Source organism: Kogia breviceps, chromosome 19 (genome assembly GCF_026419965.1).
Source record: "Kogia breviceps isolate mKogBre1 chromosome 19, mKogBre1 haplotype 1, whole genome shotgun sequence".
Classification (NCBI taxonomy): Eukaryota; Metazoa; Chordata; class Mammalia; order Artiodactyla; family Physeteridae; genus Kogia; species Kogia breviceps.
The window spans coordinates 13,793,841-13,807,315 of NC_081328.1; the positions used below are offsets into that span (position 1 = coordinate 13,793,841).

A 13,475-nucleotide genomic window follows, 5' to 3' on the forward strand; every position below is an offset into this window, starting at 1 on the left:
AGTGCCTTATCAGACTGACATTCCAACTACTTTACCAAATGGGAAAGTTCAAAATTAAAGGTCATTTATTTGCTAAAGGTAAATCCTTGGCAGAATGAGCTTCCAGAAATGTTTCCAGAGGAAGTGGGGAACCACTCATGTCATGTATTAGAAAGCTGATGGTGAGACAGCTCTTCAAAATGTCTTTCATAGAGCCCTGAGTTTCTTCTACCTTGGTATTCAATTAGCCTTGCAGCAATGCTTTACACAGCTGACCATCAAGCTTTTAAAACTGTCCTTCCTCCCAATTTTACAACGATGCTTCATATCCAGTTGTATTGTTAATGTGACAAAAGATCCACCATAGTATTTTCTCATTATAAAGGGGGAAAAAATCAGAAAACAAGGAAAAATAAAAGCCAGATACAAGTAAATAAGCTCTCCAAGAGTATATTTCTCTTCTTAGATATAAAAAGAAACTTGACATTTTAAGAGTCTAGTTTAAATTCTTACCCAGTTAAAACTGCTGTAATGTTATAAGTTCCAGGAACAAGTAATCGGTGGAAATCACCAAATCTTCCTGTTGTGATATTATGATTAATACCAGCCACTGAGATGGTTGCATTCTCTAAGCCAGCTCCTGTTACTGAATCTTTAACAAATCCTTTAACTCCAATGTGGACCTAAAAAAGCAAGAATCAAAGTAGACTGCTCAGAGACAATCAGTTTGGAAGGCAAGAGAAAATAACTTCTCTGCACTGATGCTAGAATTTTTTAAAAATAAGGTTATTCCTCTAGCTCCCTGAAATATTTTTCAATCCCTCCAAGTTAAAATAAAATATAGACCAAAAAAATTAAATCCTTAAACTTAAGTCATCTGAAATCTAGACTGATAAAATGCTTTTGAAATTCCTTCTCCTCAAAGCCAGACTTCTGCTTTTATCAACAAGATATAAGTAATCATTTCTGATATATCCAATAGTATATTAGCCTGCAAGGTTCTCTAGCAAATATGATCGAATGGCATTGTAAGAATCTGGTACTACAAATTTTGCTAATTATTTCAGGTTGCAAAAGTGTTGTAAGACAGTCAAAAGAAGCCCTCCAGAGGAAAAGAGCTGGGGGGAAGGATAACAGAGGCATGGCTAGAATATGTTCTAATAGATTCTAATATAATAATTTCTAAATATAACCTACAATCTTAAATAATAAAATACAGAAAAATAAAGGGTATCTAGAATAAACTGTGTTCATATACACAAATTTCTCCCTTATTTAATCAATTATTACCATACGCCAACCTTCTATTCAGCTTTTACCTTTTCAATCAATGTGATCAAAGACTCACGATTGTTCTCCCATTCTTGTTGAAGCTGCGAAGCTGGTGGGTACTTGCAACAAGACAGTTCTAATGTTATTTCAAAACAGTTGGCCCACAGATAATTGTAATCTTGCATGCCACCTGAAACATGAAGGAAAAAATAAGTTTTTTCTCAGAATTCTACTCTCAAAAAGACCACAGAAATTAAATCAGTCATCTCTGCATGTATAAATTCTCTTTTCATTAAATTGTTTGAAATTGGAGAAGGCTCTTGAATTATAGAGGACACTAACAAGGAGGAGAAAGGAATACACCTTGGAAAGGAATACACATAAAGGATATATATTTAATTGATAGGATAAACAGTTATAAACAGCATGAATATAATAGTTACTAACAATAGCAATAATGATAACCACTCTACATTTGAGTGTTTACTATATGCCAGCTCTGTTCTATGACCTTTATGTGTATTAACACTTAATCTTTACAAAAACTTTTTGAGGTAGGTATTGCTATTTCACCCATTTTACAGATATGAGAAGTAAGGCACAGAGAGGTGAAGATTTTTGACAGAATGAACATGAAGAATACTCTAGATCTTAAAGTTATAAAGGATATTCACACCAAAGCATTATTAAGGGCTTACTATTCTAACTGTACTCCCTGTATCACAAAGGTGACAAGAAGGGTCTGGATCAAAATGGTAGAGTAGAAAGATCCTAAGCTCAACTCCTCACATAGGCACACTAAAATTACAACTACTTACAGAACAACTACCTCTGAGAACAACCTGAAGAATAACAGAAAAGATTTTCCACAGCTGAAGATATAAGGAAGAAGCCACAACAAAATGGGGTGTGTGGGTGGGTGGAGATGCAGTCTAGTCAGGGCCCACATCCCTGGTGCAACGACGCACAAGCAGGAGGAATATCACAACTGTGACAGTCATCCCTGAGGAGCAAGGAGTCCAAGACCAACACTGAGCTCCCTCGCCCAGGGTCCTGAATTAGGAAGACAAGCCTCCAAAATGTCTGGCTTAAAAGCCAGTGGGGCTTATGTTCAGGAGTACCAGAAAGCTGTAGGAAACCAAGACTCCGCTCATAAGGGTGCATGCAAAAATACACTCGCTCCAAATCCCAGCACAGAGGCAACAGTTTGAAAGGCACCTGAATCAGACACACTTGCTGATACTGGATAGCCTCCAGGAGAGGCAGGAGGCAGCTGGGACTCCCCCTGGGGATTGAGATGCTGGCAGCAGCCATTTTTGTGATCTCATTCTATCATGCTGACACCAGCACTGACAGGCACCGTTTTGGAATCCTCTTTCGAGCCTATTAGAGCCAGGGGCCTGCCTCACCCACCAGCATGCCCACAGTGGTCAAACAATGCTGAGCATCACAGTCAGTCATGTCGGGGACTGCCCTGACCATCAATGTGCCCAAACAGTTGGCCCTGCCACAACAGAAAGGCACAAGCAGCCCTCATAGGGAACACCCCTGAAGTGTCTGCCCAGAGGGGAGCAAGCTGCTAAGCCCATAGGACATCTCCAACATAAAGTCACTTCTCCAATATCGGAAGACATAACAGACCTATTTAATACAAAGAAAATCAACACAGAAAATTAGGCAAAATGAGGAATGTGTTCCAAATGAAACAATAAGACAAAACCTCAGAAAAAGACCTAAGTGAAATAGAGATAAGCAATCTACCTGATAAAGAGTTAAAGGTAATGATCATAAAGATGCTCACTGAACACAGGAGAAGAATGGATGAACACAGTGAAAACTTCAACAAAGAGTTAGAAAATATAAAAAAGACCAATTAGGGCTAAAGAATACAGTAACTAAAATGAAAAATAGGACTTCCCTGGTGGCACAGTGGTTAAGAATCTGCCTGCCAATGCAGGGGACATGGGTTTGATCCCTGGCCCAGGAAGATCTCACATGCCGAGAAGCAACTAAGGCCGTGCTCCACAACTACTGAGCCTGCACTGTAGAGCATGCATGCTGCAACTATTGAGTTGCATGCTGCAACTACTGAAGCCCACACACCTAGAGCCTGTGCTCTGCAACAAGAGAAGCCACCGCAATGAGAAGCCTGTGCACCGCAACGAAGAGTAGTCCCTGCTCACCACAACTAGAGGAAGCCCACGTGCAGCAACAAAGACCCAATGCAGCCAAAAATAAATAAATAAGTAAATAGAAAGGGACACATGAATTTAAAAAATATAATAAAATGAAAGATACACTAGAGGGAATCAACAGTAGATTTGATGATACAGAATAATGGATCAGTGATCTGGTAGACAGAGTAGTAAAAATTACACAAGCTGAACAGGAAAAAAAATGAGGATAGTTTAAGTGACTTCTGGGACAACATCAAGCATATTAACATTTGCGTTATAGGGTCCCAGAAGGAGAAGAAAGATAAAAAAGAGAAGAGAACTTATTTGAAGAAATAGTAGCTGAAAACTTCCCTAACCCGTGGAAGGAAACAGATATCCAGTTCCAGGAAGCACAGAGTCCCAAACAAGATGAACACAAAGAGGTACACACCAAGACACATATTTTAAATGTCAAAAATTAAATATGAAGAGACTCATAAAAAGTATCAAGAGGAAAAACAACTAGTTACATATAAGGAAACTCCCATAAGACTATCAGCTAACTTTTCAGCAGAAGCTTAGCAGGCCACAAGGGAATGGCATGATATACTCAAAGTGCTGGAAAAAAAAAAAATACAACCAAGAATACTCTACGCAGCAAGGTTATCATTCAGAATTGAAGGAGAGATAAAGAGTTTGACAGACAAACAAAAGCTAAAGGAGCTCATCACCAATAAACCAGCCCTTCAAGAAATGTTAAAGGGACTTCCCCAAGCAGAAAAGGCCACAACTAGAAGTAAGAAAATGAATAAAGAATAAATCTCAATGGCAAAGACAAACATATAGTAAAAGGTAGTGGATCAACCACTTGTAACTCTAGTAAAATGTTAAAAGACAAAAGTAGTAAAATCATCTATATCTACAATAAATAGTTAAGGGATACACAAAATAAAAAGATATAAAATATGCATCAAAACATAAAACATGGTGTAGGGGTGGGAGGAGTAAAAATGTAGGGCTTTTAGAATCCCTTCAAACTTAAGGGATCATCATAAAATAGACAGCTATATACAACGGTCATTATACATGAACCTCAAGGTAACCACAAACCAAAAACTGGTAAGAGATACACAAAAAAATAAAGAGAAAGGAATACAAACATAAAACTAAAAATAGTCATCAAATCACAAGGGAAGAGAGACAAGAGAAGGAAGGAACAAAGAACAACTACAAAAAAACCCAGAAAAACAATTAACAAAATGGCAATAAGTATATACCTATCAATTATTACTTTAAATGTAAATGGACTAAATGCTCCAATCAGAAGACACAGGATGGCTGAATGGATAAAAAAATAAGACCCATATAAGAGACTCACTTCAAATCTAAAGACACACACAGACTGAAAGTAAAGAGATGGAAAAAGATATTCCACTCAAATGGAAATGAAAAGAAAGCTGAGGAAGGAATACTTATATCAGACAAAATAAACTTTACAACAAAGACTGTAACAAGAGACAAAAAAGGGATCAACCCAACAAGAGCACATAACACTTGTATATATCTGTGTGTCTGACACAGGACAACTTAAATATGTATAGATAGCATATATTAACAGACATACAAAGAGAAAGACAGAACACAATAGTAGTAGGGAACTTTAACACATTTTCATAAATAGATAGGTCATACAAACAGAAAAATCAATAAGGAAATACTGGCCTTAAACAAAACATTAGACCAGCTTGACTTAATAAATATATACAGAATAGACCATCCAAAAACAGCAGAATATACATTCTTTTCAAATGCACATAGAACATTCTCCAAAATAGATGACATGCTAGGCCACAAAACAAGTCTCAATAAATTTAAGAAAACTGAAATAATATTAAGCATTCTTTTCTGATCACAATAATTAGAAATCAATTACAATAAGAAAAATGGGACAAACACAACTATGGGGAGGCTAAACAACATGCAACTAAACAACCAATGGGTCAGTGAAGAAACCAAAGAGGAAATAAATACCTTGACACAAATAAAAAAAGAGACGGCCCAAATAAATAAAATCAGAAATGAAAGAGAAGTTACAATTGACACCACAGAAATACAAAGGATCATAAGAGATTACCATGAAAAATTCTATGCCAACAAATTGGACAACCTAGCAGAAATGGATAAATTCCTAGAAACATACAATCTTCCAAGACTAAATCAGGAAGAAATAGAAAATATGAACAGACTGATTACCAATAATAAAATTGAATCAGTAATCAAAAAACTCCCAACAAACAAAAGTCCAGGGCCAGAGAGCTTCACAGCTGAATTATACCAGACATTTAAAAAAGAGTTAATACTTATCCTCCTCACACTATTCCAAAAAGTTAAAGAGGGAGAATCACTACCAAATTTGTTCTACAGGGCCAGCATTACCCTGGTACCAAAACCAGACAAAGACACTACAGAAAAAGAATATATCCCTGATGTACACAGATGCAAAAATCTTCATTTGTTACAACTGATGAACCTACATCAACACATCATTACCACCCAAAGTCCACAGTTTACATTAGGGTTCATTCTTGGTGTTGTATATGCTATGAGTTTTGACAAATATATAATGACATGTTTCCCCATTATAGTATCATACACAGTGGTTTCATTGCCCTAAAAATCCTCTATGCTCCACCTATTCATCCCATCCTCCTCCCTAACCCCTGATCTTCTTACTATCTCCAAATCGTTTTGCCTTTTCCAGAGTGTCATATAGTTGGAATCATATAGTATGTAGCCTTTCCAGATTGGTTTCTTTCATTTAGTAATAGGTATTCAAGGTTGCTCTGCGTCTATGGTTTTTTTTTTTTTTTTTTTGGCTGTGCAGCTTGCGGGATCTTAGCTCCCTAACCAGGGATGGAAACTGGGCCCCCTGCAGTGGAAGTACGGAGTCCTAACCACTGGACTGCCAGGGAATTCCCTCCTCCATGTCTTTTCATGGCTTGATAGCTCATTTCCTTTTAGTGCTGAATAATATGCCTTTGTCTGATGTACCACAGTTTACTTTACCCATTCACCTACTGAAGGACATCTTAGTTGCTTCCAAGTTTCGACAATTATGAATAAAGTTTACTATAAACATCTATGTGCAGGTTTTTGTGAGAACATACGTTTTCAACTCCTTTGGTTAAATACCAAGGAGCAAAATTGCTGGGTTGTATGATCAGAGTATGTTTAGTTTTGTAAGAAACCACCAGACTATCTTCCAAAATGGCTGTACCATTTTGCATTCCCACCAATAATGAATGAGAGTTCCTGTTGTTCTACATCTTCACAAGCATTTGCTGTTGTCAGGGTTCTGGATTTTGGCCTTTCTGATAGGTGTGTAGTGGTAACTTGTTTTAATTTGCATTTCCCTGATGACATATGATGTGGAGCATATTTTCATGTTTATTTGCCATCTGTCTATCTTTGTTGGTGAGATGTCTGTTACAGTCTTTGGCCCATTTTTTAATGCAGTTGTTGGTTTCTTAGTATTGAGTCTTAAGAGTTTTTTATATATATTTTGGATAACAGTCCTTTATCGGATGTGATTGCCTTCTTTTTTAGGCTGAATAATATTCCTTTGTATGTATATACCAAATTTTCTTTATCCATTCACCTGTCAATGAATATTTAGGTTGCTTCTTGTCAATTGTGACTAACACTGCAATGAACATGGGTGTACAAATATCTTTTCAAGATCCTATTTTCAATTCAGTTGTATTTACACCCGGAAGTGGGATTGTTGAATCATATGGTAATTCCGTTTTTAACTTTTTGAGGAAGCGCCATACTGTTTTCCATAGCAACTGCACTATTTTATATTCCTACCAACTGTGCAAAGTTGTGCAACTGCACTATTTTATATTCCTACCAACTGTGCAAACTCCACATCACCATCAACACCTGCTATTTTGATATTTTTGATAGTGGTCATTCTAAGAGGTATAAGGTGATATGTCATTGTGGTTTTGATTTGTTTTTCCCTGATCATTAATGATATTAAGTATCTTTTCATATGTCTGTTGGCCGTTTATATGTTTCTTGAAGAAATGTCTATTCAAGTCCTTTTCCTGTTTATTAATCAGATTACTTGCTTTTTGTTGAGTTGTAGGAGTTCTTTATATATTCTGAAGAGTAACCCCTTATCTGATATATGGTTTGCAAATATTTTCAGTAGGCTGCCTTTTCACTCTGTTGATTGTCTCCCTTGCTGCACAGAACATTGGAGGGTTTTGAGCAGAGGTGTGATATAATCTGAACAGCCTTTTTAAAAGATCATTCTGACTGCTGAGTGAAAAATGACTATAGGGAAACAAAAAGGAAAGCAGGAAGATGAATTAGAAGTGAAGGATGGATTTGACTAGGTTGCTGGTAATGGAGATAAAGCCGAGAGATTTGGATGTAGAAAGGACTTGTTTAAAAGGAATCAAGGATGATGTCTAGATTTTCGGCTTGAGAAACTAGGGAGACAGTGTTATTAGTGTCATTAACTGAGAGGATGAAGGAGAACAAAGGAAACAGATATGGCATGCCTAAGCCTCTGTCTTTGATCCTCTTCTCTTTCTTCACTTATGCCCTTGGTGTCTCATGCAGCCCCATGGGGTTTAAATATTATCTACCGGCTGACAACTCTCAAATTGCTATGTCCAGCCTACACCTCTTTCCCAGAATCCAGACTTTTGTCCATCTAATTGCCTATTCAATATCTCTACTTGGATATCACAAACCTAACATATTCTCATCTTCCCTAAACCAGTCTCGCCCATGGTGGTCAATGGCACTAGAAGAATTTAGTTGATCAGGCCCAAAGCCCTGGAGACACATCCCACATCTAAAGCATCAGGAAACAGTGCTAGTTCTAACTTCAAAATATATCCAGAATCCCAACATTTCTCCTCACCTCTACTGCTGCTGCCCTGATACAAGCCACAATTGTTTCTCCACCTGGATTTCTGCAATCACTCTTAATAGGTCTCCCTGTCCCTGCCCTAGCCGTTCTATGTTCTTTTCTCAACAGATATGCCAGAGAAATTCTGCTAAAATGTAAGTTGGATGTTATTCCCCTATACAATGACTCTCTGTTTCACTCAGACTAAGAGCCAAAGCCTAAGCCTCTGCATATTTGTCCACCACCACTCCCCTTCCCTCTCTAACCTCCTTTTATACTCTCCCCATCACTGGCTGTGCACCAGCCATACTGGCCTCCCCGCTGTTCACTAGATACACTAGGTACCTGACTTTGGGTCTTTGTTCTAGCTGTTTCCTTTGCCTGGTATGCTCTTCCCCCAGATATCTCTACTTGACTAACTCCCTCCCCTCAACTTCAGCTCCTTGTTCCAATTTCAACTTGACAATTAGGCTCACCTTGATCTCCCCACTTAAAGTTGCTACTTACTTCTCCCCATCGCTGTCCCCAAGCCCATTTCACCAGCACTCTCACCCTTTTCTACTTTTTTCTTTTTTTTCTACAGTACCTAACAATTTACCTATTATGTTTTTTATTTACTGCCTGTTCCTCCTTGCTAGATTATAAGCAACACAAGGGCAGAATATTTGTTATGCTCATTGATGGATATTCCAAGCACAAGAACAGTACCAGGCACATCGTATTCCTTCAGTAAATATTTGTTGAAGGAATGAAAGTAAGTAGGCTGGATCAGTGGGAAGTTAAGACTTCTGTTTTGAATGCGTGAAATTTGAGATTCCCATTGACCATCCATGTGGAGATGTCAAATAGACTTTGTCTTTGTAAAACATATATGTGCAGGTTTACCACTATCACAAGCCCAGTAACTTTGTCTTAACCTTTTTTCTTAGAAGGCAACCTATCCATCTTTTGGTTTTCTCCTATCTTCCGGCATCTTGGCACTTACTTTGGGTCTGGAAGAAAAATGGTGAGATGCTGATTTTCATATCCCTACCAGTCATATTTAGTCATTAAGTGATGTAAGTCACCTTCAGTCATTGTTGACCTCTGATCATCTTTGGTAACTCTGACTCACATGTACACATGTGAACATACATATGTTATTCATTATATATCATATTTATTAATCTCCAATATCTACTACTGTATTGGTCACAGTACAATGGTCATTGTAAGTCATTAAACTAAGATTATAGGGATTTATAAATAGGAGACATATTTCCATTCAGAGTTTAGAGTCTTGGTGAGGAAAAGAAACACAGAACACATACAAATAATTTCAAAGCAATACAAATGTGAACTAATCTATTTTTCTGCATATGTAAAACTTAATAGAAAAAAATCTTCCCAACTAAGGAAAAAAAAAACTTAAGAGCTGAATTAAATTGCAAACACAGCCAACTTGTGCTTTAATTATGCCAGAATGCAGTGAAGTAGACTACTTATAATACTATAATCACCAGGCTTGAGTCCTAGCATTCTTTGGTTTACCCCTTAATTGTCTTATTTCAGCAGTAATTTAAGAAATACTAGCTAACAGCAACAAGAAGACAAAGCTTACAGTCATATTTTAGAATGTTATCTAATCATCTTTTTAGATGTAACTTTAATAGGACTGTAACTAGGCAGCTCCAATCAACACATACAAACATATGCCCAGGGTAAGGGGCAGGGAGGAAGGACAGTAGTCTTTTAAAAATAAGACCTAATTCTCAGAGAAGAAACTACATTCAGTGGCCTCTGGTCCTACAGATCACATTTTATATAAATAGTGATTTTGTAACATATAACTCTATGAACAATCTAAAACTAAAGGTCTGATTCATGACAACAAATCTCTTTTTGTAGATTCTATACATTTGGAGAAATATTACAGTGAATAGTATACCTAACTGTAACACATCTTCATAGAATTAATATTAACTTTATCATGTGGAACCTAGTGGAGATATATAATAGAATATTAATTAAATCTTAACATATGTTTCCCAAATTTTTCTTTGATAAGACACTACTCAGCAGAAAGTCATGCAAAATGACACTGGAAATAAAAGGATGACTGTGTAAAAACAATACAAAATGTCTTTCCTATATTTCAGCAATAATCAGAAAATGTAACAGAAAAAAGATGCCAGCAACAAAACCCACAACATGTATAGGATTAAATGTAATAAAATGCATAATATAAATCAACATTATAAAATTTTACTAAAGGATGTAAATTTCATGCTTCCAGATAGGAGGCTTATAACAATATCAAATTTCCCTGAAATTAATTTACAAGCATCATGCAGAAAAATAGATATTTATTGGAACTGGACAAAATGATCTGGAATTTGGAAAAATAAATGGGTGAGAATATCCAAGAAAACATTAAACAATTAAAATGATAATAGAGACTTGCATTGCCAGATATTACAATGTATTATAAAACCATATTTACTAAAGCAATGCAATTAAGATGTCAAAATAAATAGACCAGCAGAACAAAATAGAAAGCACAATAAAAGAAACAAAAGCAATTGGGATATAATTAAAGACATTTAAAACCAACGGGGAAAGAATTAGTAACTGTTACATGGATAACTGGTTAACTGTGTGACAAAAATATAGGTGAGATTTACCTCAGATCATACCAAATAAAGACTTAAGTCCACATGGAACATGATGTAAAAATGTAGCCATAAACAAAATCAGAAGCCAACTGGTATTTTTATACCCTCAGGATGAGGAAAGAAGCCTGTCTAAGTATGACAGCAAAGTAGTATAAAGCCATAAATGATAGATTTAACTACCTAAAAATTGTAAACTACCTGTTGATCAAAAAACTTCCTTAAAAAAGTAAAAAAAAAAAAAAAAAAGACTGAAAAGAAAACCCAGATAAAAATAAAGGCATATAGAATATTGCTGGGTAACAATTTAGCAATATGTATATAAAATCTTTAAAATAGGCATGACCTTAACACAGAAATTCACTTTCCAGGAATTTATTCTAAGATAACAGCTACAGTCATAAGGACTATAGTGTTTAACTTGAAGGAGAATAAAACGAACAACCTGAAGGTCCAAAAATGGTGGACCAGTTTAGTAAATATGATATAAAATGGGCTACTATGCAATAATTTAAAATGTTACAGACACACTTATGGTCATGATATTTACCATGTAATAATAAAAAAGGTTATAAAACAGCATATACAAGATACATCTTTTTGTAGGATACTTTAAATTCTATTCTTCTTTGAAGCCTACAGAGTTTCTCAGTTCCCCTTTACCCAAGTATGAAGTAACCGATCCAAAACAACTTTGACAATCTCTCTGATCTACATGCTGCTTTACAGCTTTTTTTAAAATTCAGGTTTATTGTGGTATAATTTATACACTGTAATCCCTTTTAAATGTACAGTACAATGTGTACAGTCATATAACCACTTCCACAATCAAGATACAGAACATTTGCATCACCCCAGAAAGTTCCCTCCCCTCTGCTCCCAGGCCCTGGGCAACCACTAATCTAATTTCTTTCCCTATATTTTTGCCTTCTCCAGAATTTCATATAAATGAAGTCATACAATATATAGTCTTTTGTATCAGGCTTCTTGCACTTAGCCTAACACTTTTGATATTCATTCATATTGTTATATATACAAATTCTCCTTTTTATTATTATATATTCCATTGTATGGATATAGTACAATTTGTTTATCCATTCACTATGTGGCAGGTATTTGACTTGGTTTTGGCTTTTGGCGATTATTAATAAAACTGTGCCTAAGTCTTAGTGTTGACATATTTTTTCATGTCTTTTGGGTAAATACCTAGGAGAAGCATGGTTGCATCATGTGGTAAGTGTAAATTTAACTTCATAAGAAACTGTCAAACTGTTTTCCAAAGTGGCTGTACTATTTCACATTCCCCCCATCATGGTATGAATGTTCCAATTGCTCTGCAACCTTAACTAACAAGCTGCTCAAGCAACTGGTCAGCCTTTTTTAATTTTAAGCATCCTGGTGGGTGTGTAGTGGTATCTCATTGTGGTTTCAATCTGTATTTCCCTGACAACTAATGACAGTTGACACCCTATGATGTCTTTATTCATGATCTATTTTGGGAGACCTTGGAAGCCAGAGATTATGAGACTGCAGACAGGAGAGAGCTCAAAACAGAGATTCTATAAAGTTTTCTATGAACTCCTGGGCTCAACTCTGAATTGCACATGTAAAGGTCTGACCCTAAACAACATACCAAAAGCATTGGGAATTGATCTACAGAACAGACCACTGACCAGGTCTCAGGCTGCTCCCTGGGTGGTGCTCACATAGGACAGATCTGAACAGGCAGTGTAAAGGTTTTGAAAACTGAACTGACATTGGAATCACAGCCTACAAAAGGCGAGTCAAAACTCACAACTGAACAAGTCTGACAGTGGGTCATTCACCTTCAGAACAAATAAACAAAAAGTTAACATTTTTATAGGGTTTAAACAAGGCTCAGATTTTATAGCCTAAGATTCAAAATGTTCAGAATATAATCCAAAATTATTTGACATTTAAAGAACTAGTCAAATGTCAACAACTTGCAAGGAAAAAATAATCAATATACACCAACCCCAAGATTACCAGATGTTGGAATTATCAGACTAACCTTAATTATTATAGCCATGCTTTAAAGAAATAAGATTAAACATTCTTGAAATGAAATAAAAGAAACAAACAGAAGATGTAAAAAAGAATAGAAAGTTCAGAAGTAAAAAATATAACCAAAAATTTTAAGTTTACTGTATGAGTTCAACAGAAGAATGGAAATGACAAAGATAAAGAGGGTTAACTTGAAGATAAATAGAAATTACCTAATCTGAATACAGAGAAAAAAAAAAAGAACTGAGTTTTAGGGACATACCAAAAAGTCTAATATTGGTTTGTTTGGTTTTTTGCGGTACGTGGGCCTCTCACTGTTGTGGCCTCTCCCGTTGCGGAGCACAGGCTCCGGACGCGCAGGCTCAGCGGCCATGGCTCACAGGCCCAGCCGCTTCGCGGCATGTGGGATCTTCCCGGACCAGGGCACAAACCCGTGTCTCCTGCATCGGCAGGCGGACTCTC

At 36.4% G+C, this 13,475-nt stretch overlaps 1 protein-coding gene across 1 annotated transcript in view; it reads right to left on the bottom strand.

Annotated features, from left to right (window-relative positions):
* CPD (carboxypeptidase D) overlaps nucleotides 1–13,475 on the bottom strand; it is a 71,660-nt gene that overhangs the window by 39,840 nt on the left and 18,345 nt on the right. Inside the window, exons 3-4 of the mRNA XM_059046279.2 lie at nucleotides 1,299–1,441; nucleotides 493–662 (exon numbers count right to left, since the gene is read on the bottom strand). Of these exons, the coding sequence (XP_058902262.2) occupies nucleotides 493–662; nucleotides 1,299–1,441 (313 nt within the window). The remainder of the gene's footprint in view (nucleotides 1–492; nucleotides 663–1,298; nucleotides 1,442–13,475) is intronic.